This window comes from Nanorana parkeri, unplaced genomic scaffold, assembly GCF_000935625.1.
Source record: "Nanorana parkeri isolate BGI_ZX_2015 unplaced genomic scaffold, ASM93562v1 scaffold727, whole genome shotgun sequence".
In the NCBI taxonomy this organism is placed as follows: domain Eukaryota; kingdom Metazoa; phylum Chordata; class Amphibia; order Anura; family Dicroglossidae; genus Nanorana; species Nanorana parkeri.
The window spans coordinates 327,691-340,992 of NW_017306995.1; the positions used below are offsets into that span (position 1 = coordinate 327,691).

At 42.7% G+C, this 13,302-nt stretch overlaps 1 protein-coding gene across 1 annotated transcript in view; it reads right to left on the minus strand.

Moving 5' to 3' along the window:
- ASMT (acetylserotonin O-methyltransferase) overlaps positions 1-10,142 on the minus strand; it is a 17,826-nt gene extending 7,684 nt beyond the window's left edge. Inside the window, exons 1-4 of the mRNA XM_018564125.1 lie at positions 10,064-10,142; positions 5,559-5,733; positions 3,456-3,585; positions 1,182-1,250 (exon numbers count right to left, since the gene is read on the minus strand). Of these exons, the coding sequence (XP_018419627.1) occupies positions 1,182-1,250; positions 3,456-3,585; positions 5,559-5,733; positions 10,064-10,132 (443 nt within the window). The 5' untranslated portion in view covers positions 10,133-10,142. The remainder of the gene's footprint in view (positions 1-1,181; positions 1,251-3,455; positions 3,586-5,558; positions 5,734-10,063) is intronic.
- Positions 10,143-13,302: the final 3,160 nt, after the last annotated feature.

A 13,302-nucleotide genomic window follows, 5' to 3' on the forward strand; every position in this document is an offset into this window, starting at 1 on the left:
GGGGGGGGGGGCTTTTTTTTAAATCTGTTACTTTAATTTTTAAAATGTGTTTTGTTTTTTTACACTCACCATTATTGCTATCGCATAGTGGGCTAACGAGCCCTTTATGTAATAGCAAATATAATGTGACAGGTCCTCTTTATGGAGACATCAGGGGACTTTTAGACCCCTAATGTCACATAGGGACCCCAAAGAAGCTGATGAAGCAGAGATCTACTTCACCAGCTTATTCTTCTTATTCTTATTCTCTAGGAGTCAGAGAATGTGCCCAGTGACACCGGAAGTGATGTAATGCACATCACTTCCTGGTCCAGTGATCAGAGGAGAGATCAGTGCCTGGAAGTCTGCTGATCTCCCTCCGATCTGTCAGGGGGGATCAGTCGTGCCAATCCTGGGCTCACACAGGGAACAGTGGAGCCTGGTAAGCTGACGGCTCAGTGGAGCCCGGTAAGCTGACGGCTGCACCGGCGGAGGGGGGACAGGGCGCCGCATCGTTCCAGCGATCCAGTGCCTGTACAGATGCCAGATCACTTGTATTTAAACAGAAATCGCTGGCTGTTTAAATCGGTGCCAAGAAGCAGCAGCAGCCGTGTTCTTGGTATAACCACTTCCAGCAGATGACGTACATTTACGTGACCCCGCTGGAAGTGGTTAATTGATACAAGGGGCCTCAAGTGCGGCCCCTAACATCATACAGGAGATGGTCAGGGACTGCAGACACGTGATAGGAGTTGTTGCAGATGGGGGACATGCTTTAGGAGACAGTCATGGACTGTCATGGACACATTACATGAGACTGCTATAGATAACATATAACAGACTCTTTACAAATCAATGCTTCCTCATGTGTGCTCACTACAGCCTACTGTTAGTTTTAATAGGACAAAGTGTCTGAACAGTTTATAGTGAGTCAAAGTCTGCAGGATCCAAAATACTCTTCTTACTTGTATTAAAAAAATTCCCCAAACAACGATAACATAGACATTTGAATCTTTAAAATGCAAATTTTAAATTTACATAAGAAAACATCACAAAAACACATTCATACCTTGAAAAGTTGTGCAACTGAATACAGTCTGAGTTTGACACAATTGCTTTAACACAGGATTTTATTTAAAGTACAATATACTGCATGGAAGTGCCAGATTGCTGCTTGATTCAAATTCTGATAGGCAGATTACCTGTATAAAGCTTCAAAAATATCCTTTGAAGAGACTCCAAAAGCTCTTTCATACTGGCTTCTTCCTTCTCTGAGATACAAGAACCAACATTATTTGATTACATATATGCAAAACAAACCATTATATTAACTCCTTTTCATTTACCTAGCATCTCTAAAATTGTACACACATTCCACATTTTCAGTGTACCAAAAGCTGGTGCCTTCATCTGGAGCAAACTGATAACAGCATATTCAAAATGTATCCCATTATATTTAAAGAAACTTATAGAACTTCAATAGAACACTGTTTGCTTTACTTTAAAACTTTGAATTGATGTCTTTATGTTTCTACCTAGGCTGTAATAATCGTCATGGCAGGGATTGTCTACAGAGAGCACGGTTCTGTGATATTATAGGCAATGGGACATTTCAGATCTGTGTAGTCACCTGCAGTACGGTGTAGTCCATCACGGGAGCGAGCTTGGAGTGGTGGCTACTTTACAACACACATATGGGCCATGGGGAACAAAAGTAGCCATCCTCCAGAAGGAAGGACAGTGTCAGCATGAATTCAGAGATGATTTGAGGATCTATAGCTGAGTGACACACAAATAAGGTACAGTTTTGTTCACAGTTAGGGTATGTCAGGATCCAGAGCACCCCCAGGTGGCGCTGGAGCCAGGTCCTGTAGTTCCTGTGCTCGCCTGTGGGTGTCTCCAGCAGCCAGGAACTGTCAGGAACCTGCAGCTCCAGTACTCACCTGCAGGTGTGCCCCAGCTGTGACTGATCATCCCATCACCTGGTGCTTCCTGGGAGGGTATTTAGGCCCTCCCTGCAGTCAGGAAGCTGGCTCAGTATTGCGTTGCCTGCACCTGACTGACTCACTCCCCTGGCTTTTGACCTGCTACCGGAACCCTGCTACCAGAACCCTGCTACCGGAACCCTGCTACCGGAACCCTGCTACCTATCTGCAATCCTGTCACCGACCTGGCTTGTTACCCGACCACTCTCCTTGAATCCTGTTCCTGTACCGTGCTGCCCTCCCGTCACCGACCCGTCTTGTTACCCGACCACTCTCCTTGAATCCTGTTCCTGTAACGCGCTGCCCTCCTGTTAACGACCCGGCTTGTACCTGACCACTCTTCTTGTATCCTGAGGCCTGCCGTATATCTGCAGGCCTGTTACTCCTCCTTGTTGCTATTCCCCCTGGCTGTAGGTGTGTGTTTGTCCCAATGGTGGGTTTGTTACTTCACTGCTAAACCTGTGGGGGTTGAGGGGGTTTGTAGTTTTGTTGATATGTAACAAATAAACTGTGTGCATAGAACCCTATCCTGTGTGGGCATATTAATTTGGTCATCCTGCGTGGGTACCTACATGTGGTGTGAGGACGCCTGTGCATGGTACCCTGACAGGGTACTTGAATGCAGAGCCGTAGATAGCTCCTTTTGCGCCCGAGGCAAGAACAGAAAATTGTGCCCCCACCAACAGACGTGTGCGGTATGCGACTTCATGCGCCCCGCCTCCAGGATGGAGGCGTGCAAGTGCAGAATGCGCTGGTAACCAAATCCAAAATAGCATAAAAATTTGTTTAGTTTGACGAAACTAATGAAAACATTTTTAGTTTCTGTTCATTTCGTCCGAAACTAATTTATAGTCTTTGCACATGTATAGTAATATGTGTGCATGAGTGTGTGTGTGTCAGTGTGCGTGTGTCAGTGTGCGTGAGTGTGTGGGGGGTGTTTTTTTTAAATATTATTATTTTATTTTTTTACTGTTGGGGGGCTTTGGGGAAATCCCTGACATTTACCTTTTGAAATAGAAAAAGAGATTGAGGACACAGAGTCCTCTGCCCATGCAGGTGGGGGAGAGCAGTGGGGATCTGAGGAGAAGCTGGAGCCTGTGCCGCTCCTCTTCTCCCTGCCGAGCCATGTTTGTGTTGGCCTCCTGGTTCCTCTGTTGCCAATGGCGCCCTGTACTCGAATGACAACACGGGGTAAGGGGGCACAGCCAGGCCGGCCCTGGCTGCACCCCCTCTCAGCTGCGCCTGAGGCGAGTGCCTCACTCGCCCCATGGTAGCTACAGCCCTGCTTCAATGCATTTTTAAGATTTAACTCTTGAGTTTACAACTGTTACATAGCAGTGGAAAACAAATGCAAAGCATATAAAAATTATAATGAGCAAATATGGTTGCCCCATGTGCATATATACTAGAAAACTGTTCATATAAACTTTGAAACTGTATATAAATCTAAAAACCATTGAAAATACTACATATTCACTTTCAAGACTCTACCTTACAGCTTGAGGTAAGAATTGCCAGCATGTATACATGGTGTTGGAGTAGTACATCATCATGTGGTATAGGGACTTTGGACTTGATTTGACCAGGTATACTGCAGAAACATCTGTGTTAGAGTAATAAGCTACAAAAAAAAAGTGTTAATTTCTTAAAAAACTATTGGCAGGCATGTCATACATAAAGATAATGAACAAATGTATTAGTTGTAGACATGTTAAAGCCAAACTCTCAAAGAAAAAATATTTTTGGATAAAATAGGAAAGGGTTAGAATGTCTGGTTATTATTTATATCTCTACTACCCATACTGTTTTCTATTTTCACTGTTCACCATACAGGTGTATTGGAGTGCACTGTGTAAAAATTCAGCATGTCACAACCCAAACAAATTGCCATTCTGTACAGATGCTTAAGTATATCTGCTAATTTGAAGGAAATAAAGTGATGTCACAAAGTGATTAAATAAATAGATGCATGCAAATACCATAGGTATGTTCATTTGTAAATATGCTTTGTGTTAATTGTGCAATCACGTATAACTTTTCGTGGGAAGGCTATATGATTAAAGACAATACAACTGTTTCCACTGCATTTATATTATTTCTTTCCTTTAATACACAGTTCTTAAAGCAGCACTAAATCCTCTCCTTTTTAAACAGTAACACATTGGTATATAATAAATATATAAAAATCTAGCGTGGGACAATAAACAATTCTGGCCACGAAGTGCAGAAGCATTTACATTTTAGTCTGTTTCCAGCCAGCTACCTGAACACAGCTTCCCCAAATTTTCGGGTGGGGAAGCATGCACTCACAAGTCATTATTAAACACACCTTAGGACTACATACCCCATTATTCTCTGCCCCTTTTTCATTCATAAATTCTGCCTGGTGCGAAGAAGTAGCCTGTGCCAACATGCACAGGCAGCCAGGATTACACACAGAAGGCATGTCTCTGCTACTTATTTAATTGAAGTGATTGATGGCTACTGAGGCAGCCCTGTGGCTACTGAGACTGTAGAGGACAGAGTGAATCAGAGCAGAGCCCCAAACTGTGACACATACACTAACTGACTACTTTATTAGGTACACCTTGCTAGTACCAGGTTGGACTCCATTTTGTCCTCGGAACTGCCTTAATTATTTGTGGCATAGATTAAACAAGGTGCTGGAAACACTCCTTAGGGAGTTTGGTCCATATTGACATGATAGCATCATGGAGTTGCTGCAGATTTGTCAGCTGCACATCCATGATGCAAATCTTCCATTCTACCATTGTAAAGGTGCTATATTGGATTGAGCTCTGGTGACTGTGGAGGCCATTACAGTACAGTGAACTCATTATCATGTTCTTAGCCAACAGGAGTGGCACCCATTGTGGTCTTGTGCTGATGTAGCCCATATGCTTCAAGGTTTGATGTGTTGTGCATTCTGAAATGCTCTTCTGCATACCTTGGTTGTAGCAAGGGGTTATTTGAGTTACTGTTGCCTTTCTATCACCTCGAATCAGTCTGGCCATTCTCCTCTGACCTCAGACATCAACAAGGCATTTTTGCCCAGGGAACTGCCGCTCTCTGGATATTTTCTCTTTTTCAGAACACTCTCTGTAAACCCTAGAGAGGGTTGTATGTGAAAATTCCAGTAGATCAGCAGTTTCTGAAATACTTAGAAAAGCCAGTCCAGCACCAACAACAACATGTTCACAGTCACCTAAATCACTTTTCTTCCCCATTCCGATGCCCAGTTTGAACTTCAGCAGATCGTCTTGACTACATCTACATGCCTAACTGCATTGAATTGTTGTCATTGAGCTGCTGCCATGTGATTGGCTGATTAGACATTTGAGTTAACAAGCAGTTGAATAGGTATACCTATAAAGTGGCCAGTCAGTGTAGCTAGTCACTGAAAGAAAGCCAGGAACAAATATCACCAAACTGCAGAGCAAAGTAAGGCTCCATTCACATCTATGCAATACGGCAGCACCCCAATGCGCCTGTGTGTTGTATTGTACCACATCACATGGTAACCTATTACAATTTAAAAAAAGGTTGCTTGCACTTGTTTTAGTGCAAAGGACAAGTTAAATCCAAAAGTCTTACCTTCCATGTTTTTCATTTCTGCTTTTAAGAGCTTCAGTCCAACACAAGCACTGAGTAAGCGGTCTGTTCCATCTACGTTGGTGCACAAATGAGAAGCAATGGCCGCTGCTGACAAGGGCTCACCAACATCATGTAGTAAGTCAAAAATTCCCAACTCACATGCTGTAAACATGGTCTATAAGGAAAATACACCTTTTAATACTGTATTATGGCACTGATCATTTACAACGTGTATTTGTTTATTGCAGTTCAAGCCTTGAGCCAAAATGGGCTCCATCTCCAATATGTCCTGTTTCATCCAGTTATGTCCATTACGCCTACATGCAAAGTCTCTTAGATTTTGTACAGCAGAAAAAGGCAAATATAGAGCAATCAATAGCTATGCATTATATATGTAAGAATCATCCTATTAATATGTAAGAATTATCCTATTTATCAAGCTAAGAGAAACCTGTACTGATAAAATATGGTGACTGTCCTTGCTGACCTTGTGAAAATGCTAATTGCCTGGGTGTCTTTAGCCCTATTAATTACTTTTGTAGTCACTAACCTTGAAAAAGAAAACTAAGTAATGGCATCCTACATATTTTATGTACAGTCAAGTACAGTTTGAAAACCAAACACAAAACCTGTAATACATGTTGTATTACAAAAAAACAACGTTTTTTTCTTGTGTTTTTGGAAGCACCACGTTGAAGAAAATAGAGTTTGTTAGAGTTCTGGATACGTACAGAGACAGACAATTTAATTTGGTCCATGAATGAATCCTCAACAAAACCTTTTCCTTTAATTAGAGGAAGTTGTGTTAAGATACTTGTAAGGCCATTTCTGGAGAGAGGGAGACCTCAAAAGGTAAGCTGGAAGGCCATAGGTGAAGTATAAGGAAAACTACAGGGTTCTTCACAAAAGGGTGAAGAGTTTGGAGAAGGCAGGAGAAGTGAACAATCTAGGACAACATAGCTGAACTGGAAAGTGAGCTGAACTGGAGAATGTTTCCAAATCAGCTATGTTGTCCTAGATTGTTCACTTCTCCTGTCTTCCCCAAACTCTTCGCCCTTTTGTGAATAACCCTGTAAAAAAACTCATACTCAAAATGTAAAAAAGCCTCAGTTTGAAAATAACTTTACCATGCTTTGTACTTGAGACATTATTTTTTCTAATTTGTTTTACCTATTTTTGCCTTTAGAATACAACTAAAGGTTTCTGCATGACAATCACCCTGGCTTTTGGATTGCGTTTGAGGGGTAAGAACCTCTTTCAGATTTTTATTGCTGTTCTTGATCCTGTTAGGGAAATTTCACCTCACTTCCTATCGTTATGAGAGCCTGTAACAGCAGGACAAGAAATTAGGTGAACAGTTGTTAAAGGGACAGGAAGGCAGACTTTCTAACGCCTTTGCATTTTACTGAACAAAATGTGTTTGTTGCGTTCTCTGTTCCAACTGGACAGATTTGTATTCACTTCATGTTCTGACAGGAAATTAGGGGAAATCTCTCTAACTAGATCACAAACCACAATAAAAACCTTTTGGCTGAGTTTGGGCCTTATGTTTACCTTTACAACATTTTCCACCTGTAACATCTTAATTACTTTTAATACAACATATTCATAATTCTTCCCTTCCCAATCTTTGCTGGTTACCAAAGGTTATCTACCAGCACACAAAGCCCCCCACCTTTTTTTTTCTTTTAATATTAGTTCTACCAAAATAGTATGTATTACCTCAGCATAAGCCATTAGCCCACAATAAAGAATATCCGGGAGTGATCCGGCCAGTAACAAACTTCCTGTAGTGTGCCTCCACTGTATTGAGGAGCAATGGAGCCACCCTTGGAAAGCAGCATTGTCACCCTGTGGGGAGGGTAGTGTTGGTACTAGTAGATTTAGGTCATGGACTACTTTTTTTTCACCACACCACACCATAATGCAACGCCTGAGATTGCAGTACCACATGTTGCGCTGCACTGCAATGCACAGATGCCAGGAGGTGTGTGTTGGGGTGCCATTCAAATGAATAGCAAGACATTGTACCTAGCACATGCTCCTGCACCCTAGGTGCACGGTGCGATAACGTGCATTAAACGCACTGCATTGTGCTTTTAACACAATGCCATGGTGCGAGCGGTCCCTTAGATTGACTTGACTAACAAATCAAATCCAAACTCTTTTTTCTTTTGTGATAAAGGGTTTACATAAATTAATAAAAGCTGTAAGCATGTCTGTCAGTATTAAATGATTCGTCTGAGCCCTCTAACTGCCACTTTTGCTGGACAGCTTAGTCTATTAAAGAAAGTTGAAAAATAACAAAAATAAAATGCAAGCACCACATCTAAGGACTCCTAAACTGCAATATATGATTTTTTTTGCTTTGATTTTAACCTTGATGTATAAACTATAGGGTTATCACTAGGGATGCACCGATACCGGAATTGCTGATGACATTAGGCATTTTTGGTCGTACTCATAAAAAATTCACAGAGATACTCAGTGCCGATACTGGCACTTTAAATTATTAAACGGAAGCTGGCTCTGTAAACAGGTGCCGCTGCTGCCCAGGTCCCGGCAGTCTTCCTGTGAATCAGCGGTGCCTGTTTACAGCACCGGTTGAAGATCTCCTCCTCCTTTCTGCACCACGTCACCCACACCCGCCGGGACCCCTGGTGAGACAGCACACCATAGACCCCCCACAGCCCACCATGGATCCTGTGCAGCATCCTGAGACTTTGCACAGCCCACCATCCTGAGACTTTGCACAGCCCACCATAGACTTCTCACAGCCCAGCATAGACGCAGCACAGCCCAACATAGACCCAGCACAGCCCACAATAGACTCTACACAGCCCACCATAGACTCTGCACAGCATCCTGAGACACTGCACAGCCCACCATAGAACTTGCACAGCCCACCATAGACCCTGCACAGACCACCACAGACCCTGCACAGACCACCATAGAACCTGCACAGCCCACCATAGACCCTGAACAGACCACCATATCATTAAGTAATGTTCTTGGTGTAGTGCACCACCAACACCCAAGGCCCAATTTTTCCGCACCCGCATGTATGAGGTGCATATAATTTCAATTTTTTTAATAATTTCTTTTTATAGCAGGGCCCATTCCAGCGCTCACCAAGTGTAACTGTGAGGGGTTACAGTGTTCAGACACTGCCAACACCCAAAGCCCAATTTTTCCGCACCCGCATGTGACAGCTGCATATAATTTTATTTTTTTACAGCAGGGCCCATCCCTGTGCTCACCAAGAGTAACTGTGAGTGGTTACAGTGTGCAGACAACACAACACCCATTTTTTTTTTTTTTTTGCACCTGTGTGAAAGGTGCATATAACTTTAATATTTTACAGCAGGGCCCATCCCTGCACTTATCAAGAGTAACTGTGAGTGGTTACAGTGTGGGGGCCCAAACACCAAAGACCCATTTTTTCCACACTTGTGTAAGAGGTATATATATAATTTACATTTTTAGAGCAGTGTCCAATTCTGCACTCATCAAGAATAACTGAAGGGTTATGGTGTGAAGGCACCGCCAACACTAAAGGCACAATTTTAAAGCACCTGTTGTAACTTTCATCCAATGCCTGCGAGAGAGGCACCAGAATGTATCCCAAAAATCTCTAACCTTGTTCCGAGTGTCCCAAAATGTGGCCTCTTCATACAGGCTGCCTCCCTAAGCAGTTGTTTACAAGATTAAGGGAAAATCAATTACCGGCAATTTAAATGTCATTTTTTTACTTTATAAATGTAATTTTTGCTGCAGCAGGTTCTATACATCGTACAGATGTGCCACTTTACAAGCAGTTTAGGGAGACCCCCACGATATTTAAAGGAAATTTTATTTTTTATTGTTTCACTTCCAGCGATGTTAAAATCACTGCTCCTTTAAAAACGGTATTTTTTTAAAGTGTTTTTTTCATTGATACATGTCCCCCTGGGCAGCACCTGACTCCCCATACCCTTTGTATGGCCAATAACTTGCATATAAGCCTTCAAAAAGGGAACAATTGATTTTCCAATTCTTGCCCTATAGACTTGCATTACGTTTGAGTTCAAATTCAAACTTTTTCCAAGTTCTAAAGTTCTAATTCAAACCGAACTCTGGTCTGTTCGCCCCATCACTATCCACCATAGGCCCCGCACAGCCCACCATAGACCCTGCACAGCATCCTGAGACCCTGCACAGCCCACCATAGACCCTGCACAACCCACCATAGAACCTGCACAGCCCACAATAGGCCCTGCACAGCTCACCTTGGCCCCCCAATCACGTGTCGTGTACAGTGTATACATTGCTTCCAAACTGCCTCATATTCCTTTACATAGACCAGTTACAATAACTACTAAGCAAAAAATGCTTTAAAGGAATAACTATATGCAAGTAATTTCTGCTTTCAATATAGTGTCTGATTGGCAATTCATGCAGCTGTTTAGAGAAAAAGTAGGGATGCTATATGTAAAGGAAATAGCATTTTAGACATACATGCTTACCTTTGAGACCAAAAATCCATCCTTATAGTCAAACAGTTGCTGTGGATAGTCAAGGTCGGTGGAGCTCATGTTGGTGTGATATTCAATGGCTCGGTCTGTTTTCATAAGCTGCTTTTATCTGGAGATATATTGCCTTAGGGAGCTAAGCTGGGCTCAGACAGTTGATTCCTCACCTGACCTAATTTATATTAGTGTATGTATTCATTATCTGATGCATTAAAATTAGTAAATATTTTTGGTGTAAGTCTAGAGGAAGTGTCAAATACAATACCAGCTTAAAGCCCGATCCTAGATAAAAAATTTTTACGGTTTTGTACAGTTTGGGTAAGGGTTAAAACATCTGTCTGGTTATATTGTTGTCTGTGACCCCACTGAGGGGATTTTCCTCACTTCCTGTCCTGGAGAAAAGGGTTCAGAGAGACATGAAGTAATGAGAAATCACTCCAACAGTGGCATAGTCTGCAACAAAAAAACTTCACATTAGTGAAGGTGCAAGACTTTGCTCAATCAGGGCCCAGTACTCTGAAAGAGCCATGATTGGGCAAAGTCATGATGACTTTGCCCAATCATGGCTCACCTGTCAGATGCCGTACAACTATAAACAGTTGGGCGGAGCTAGCGGTGACCAATAGTTTATATGTTGCCGGCATCTGTCAAAATGCCATTCTGCGGCAAGAGTTTGTCACGAGTGGACGGTGCGGCGAGTCGTTTCTTTTTTTTTTACCCCTTACTCATTTACAAGGGGGACGGGGAGCACATCTGAGTGCCTCTTTATTAAACTTTTGTTTGCCTGATGAAGGGACCGGACAGGTTCCGAAACGTTGCCACGCATGGTGATATGACCTGTGAGAATGAATAAAAGGATTTCGTTTTGAAGAAAACTTGGAGTGCTGGTGACCATTTTTCTGTTTTGCAAGTAGTTGGCGGCGCCATCTGCAGCCACTTCAGCACCCCCCCTCCCCCCCCCCACAGTGTATGGGGCTTCTCGGTCAGGAGTCCCCAGGGCTTGTGGGGGAAAAGCCATTGAAATATGAAAATGTTCTATTTAGCTACCAAAAGTGTTATTCTGCATTAAAATCTATTTTATCTATTAAAGGAGAACTATGAGGTGAGTGCTTTTCACTCACCTCATAGTTCTAGCCGACCTGTGACAATGAGACTGTCACAAGTCGGCTTAGTAGATCAGGAGATGAGCGAACACATACCAGCGTTCGCTCACCTCTCGATCCTGTCACAGCTCTCTGCCGTGACAGGGGAGGGGCTGGATTCCCCTCTCCCCGCTCCGATCCTCCAGCGCTGACTAGTTTGCTGTTTTGAAAATCTAGTGTAAAGGAAACGTAATGCTGGAAAAAAAAAAAGGTTTTACCAATATTTTTTGGCAAATAAATTCTTTATAGTCGTCATAACTGGGGGCATGTCAGGAGTGTGTCCATTGCCTGAATACAGTGAAGGGAATGTATCAAAACTGGAGCAGACAGAAACTGGAGCCGTTGCCCATGGCAACCAATCAGCATCTCTCATTATCTCAGAAATTTGGGAGCTATGATTTTAGTCATCATGTATTATACCAGATTCAGGTTTTGCATACATGTGTGCAGTAAATTTGCGTGTATGAAGCTGTGTGATCTACCTACCCTATTTCTACACTCAGTTAATAATAATTAACAGTAAATGGGAGTAGCAAGCAGGGAAATAACGTAGACGTTGTGGTATGAACTAGCGATGCACCGATGCCAGTTTTTTGGTATTGTGTACAAGTACTGATAGTTTTCTTGCCGTACTCACCAATACCAAAAGTCCCATTAAGGAAGCCAGGCAGCGAGTAATGACTCGCCGCCCGGGTTCTTGGTTAGCCAGGAAGCCGGCTCCATGCTCCCTCATCACCAGGTGAAGGGGAAGCATGGAGCCGGCCTTCTGGCCAATCAGGAAGCCGGGGGGCAAGTCATTATATGCCGCCCGGGCTTCCTGGTTGGTCGGGAAGCCGGCTCCATGCTCCCTCGTCATTATATGTGTCCCATCAACTTTCTTCACCTCATAATAGAGGTGTTTGGTATCTAACTGATTGTGATTTTCTTCTACATTCAGGTAGACATTTGTTATACATGTAATGTTATTATGGGGATTATGGGTTAAATGAAGAGTTTGGGATGTATAAAAAGGGTGGTTTTAGGTTAAGCAGAGACAGAATTCAAATGTGTATTATTTCTAAATGGTTATACGAAGGCCAGTTACAACCAGCATACATTAGCGCCTGGTGAGGGCTCTACTAGAGGGTTCATCACATGGCAGTTTTATCTTTTAAAGGTTTGAAGCCCTGATTAAGAACTGTTTAGACGGGGCGTGGCTAAGACATGGCCGAGTGAAGACGCACGTTGCCGGAGCTCTGTTCCCCCTGACCAATTACTAAGCATGATTATTTGGATGTGTTTTATTTTTCAGCCGGGTTATGTTACCTTGATGCGGAGTAATACGTTTTATTACGAGTTCTGTGGAATCTGTGCCCATACTCTGTAACCACATACAATGTTTTTTTTTGTATATGACTTTTTTCTCAGTCAATAAAGGATTTAAAAAAAAGAACTGTTTAGGCATTCCAACCTGATCTGCTTTATTCAGTAGCTGATCTGTCCTGAGCTGGTTATTTTAGAGGGGATATGAGATGTCTTATGACTCTTCCTATGAGGGTTGCCACCTTTTCTTTCATGGAAAGACCTCAAGTCCCTTGGTGTCACTGAAGCGGAGGGGAAGAGAGGCTGAAGGGACCGGTCTAGCAGTCAGCCAGGATTGCAGTTCGAGTGAACATATCTTCTTTATTTTAGCTCCCTAAGCAAAATGAGCATTTAACCCTTGAAGCAGGAGTAACCCCACTGCAAGTGTTAAGGTTTTATTTGCCCGGAGTTTAACAAACATGCACACTTTAGCTGGTTAGGATGTGGAAAAAAAGCTTCAATTAAATTTTACATTGAAATGCATAATATCAGGGAAGTAGTAAACGACTACATATAAAATAATATCTATTACATTATGTAAAAAAATCAATCCGCTTAGCCCTTAATCAAAATGGAGAAGCAATGTTCAACGTGTTATTGACGTGAGCGCGCATCGTCATCCATATAAGCTCGTCCACAGTCGCCGTGCATTGTGGGGGAAAGGGGAGGGACCAATGTGCTCTCTTTATTGCCCTGGAAACTGCGGCGTACTACATTTAAACCGGAAGTGTTAGTCGGGAGCTTTAGGCA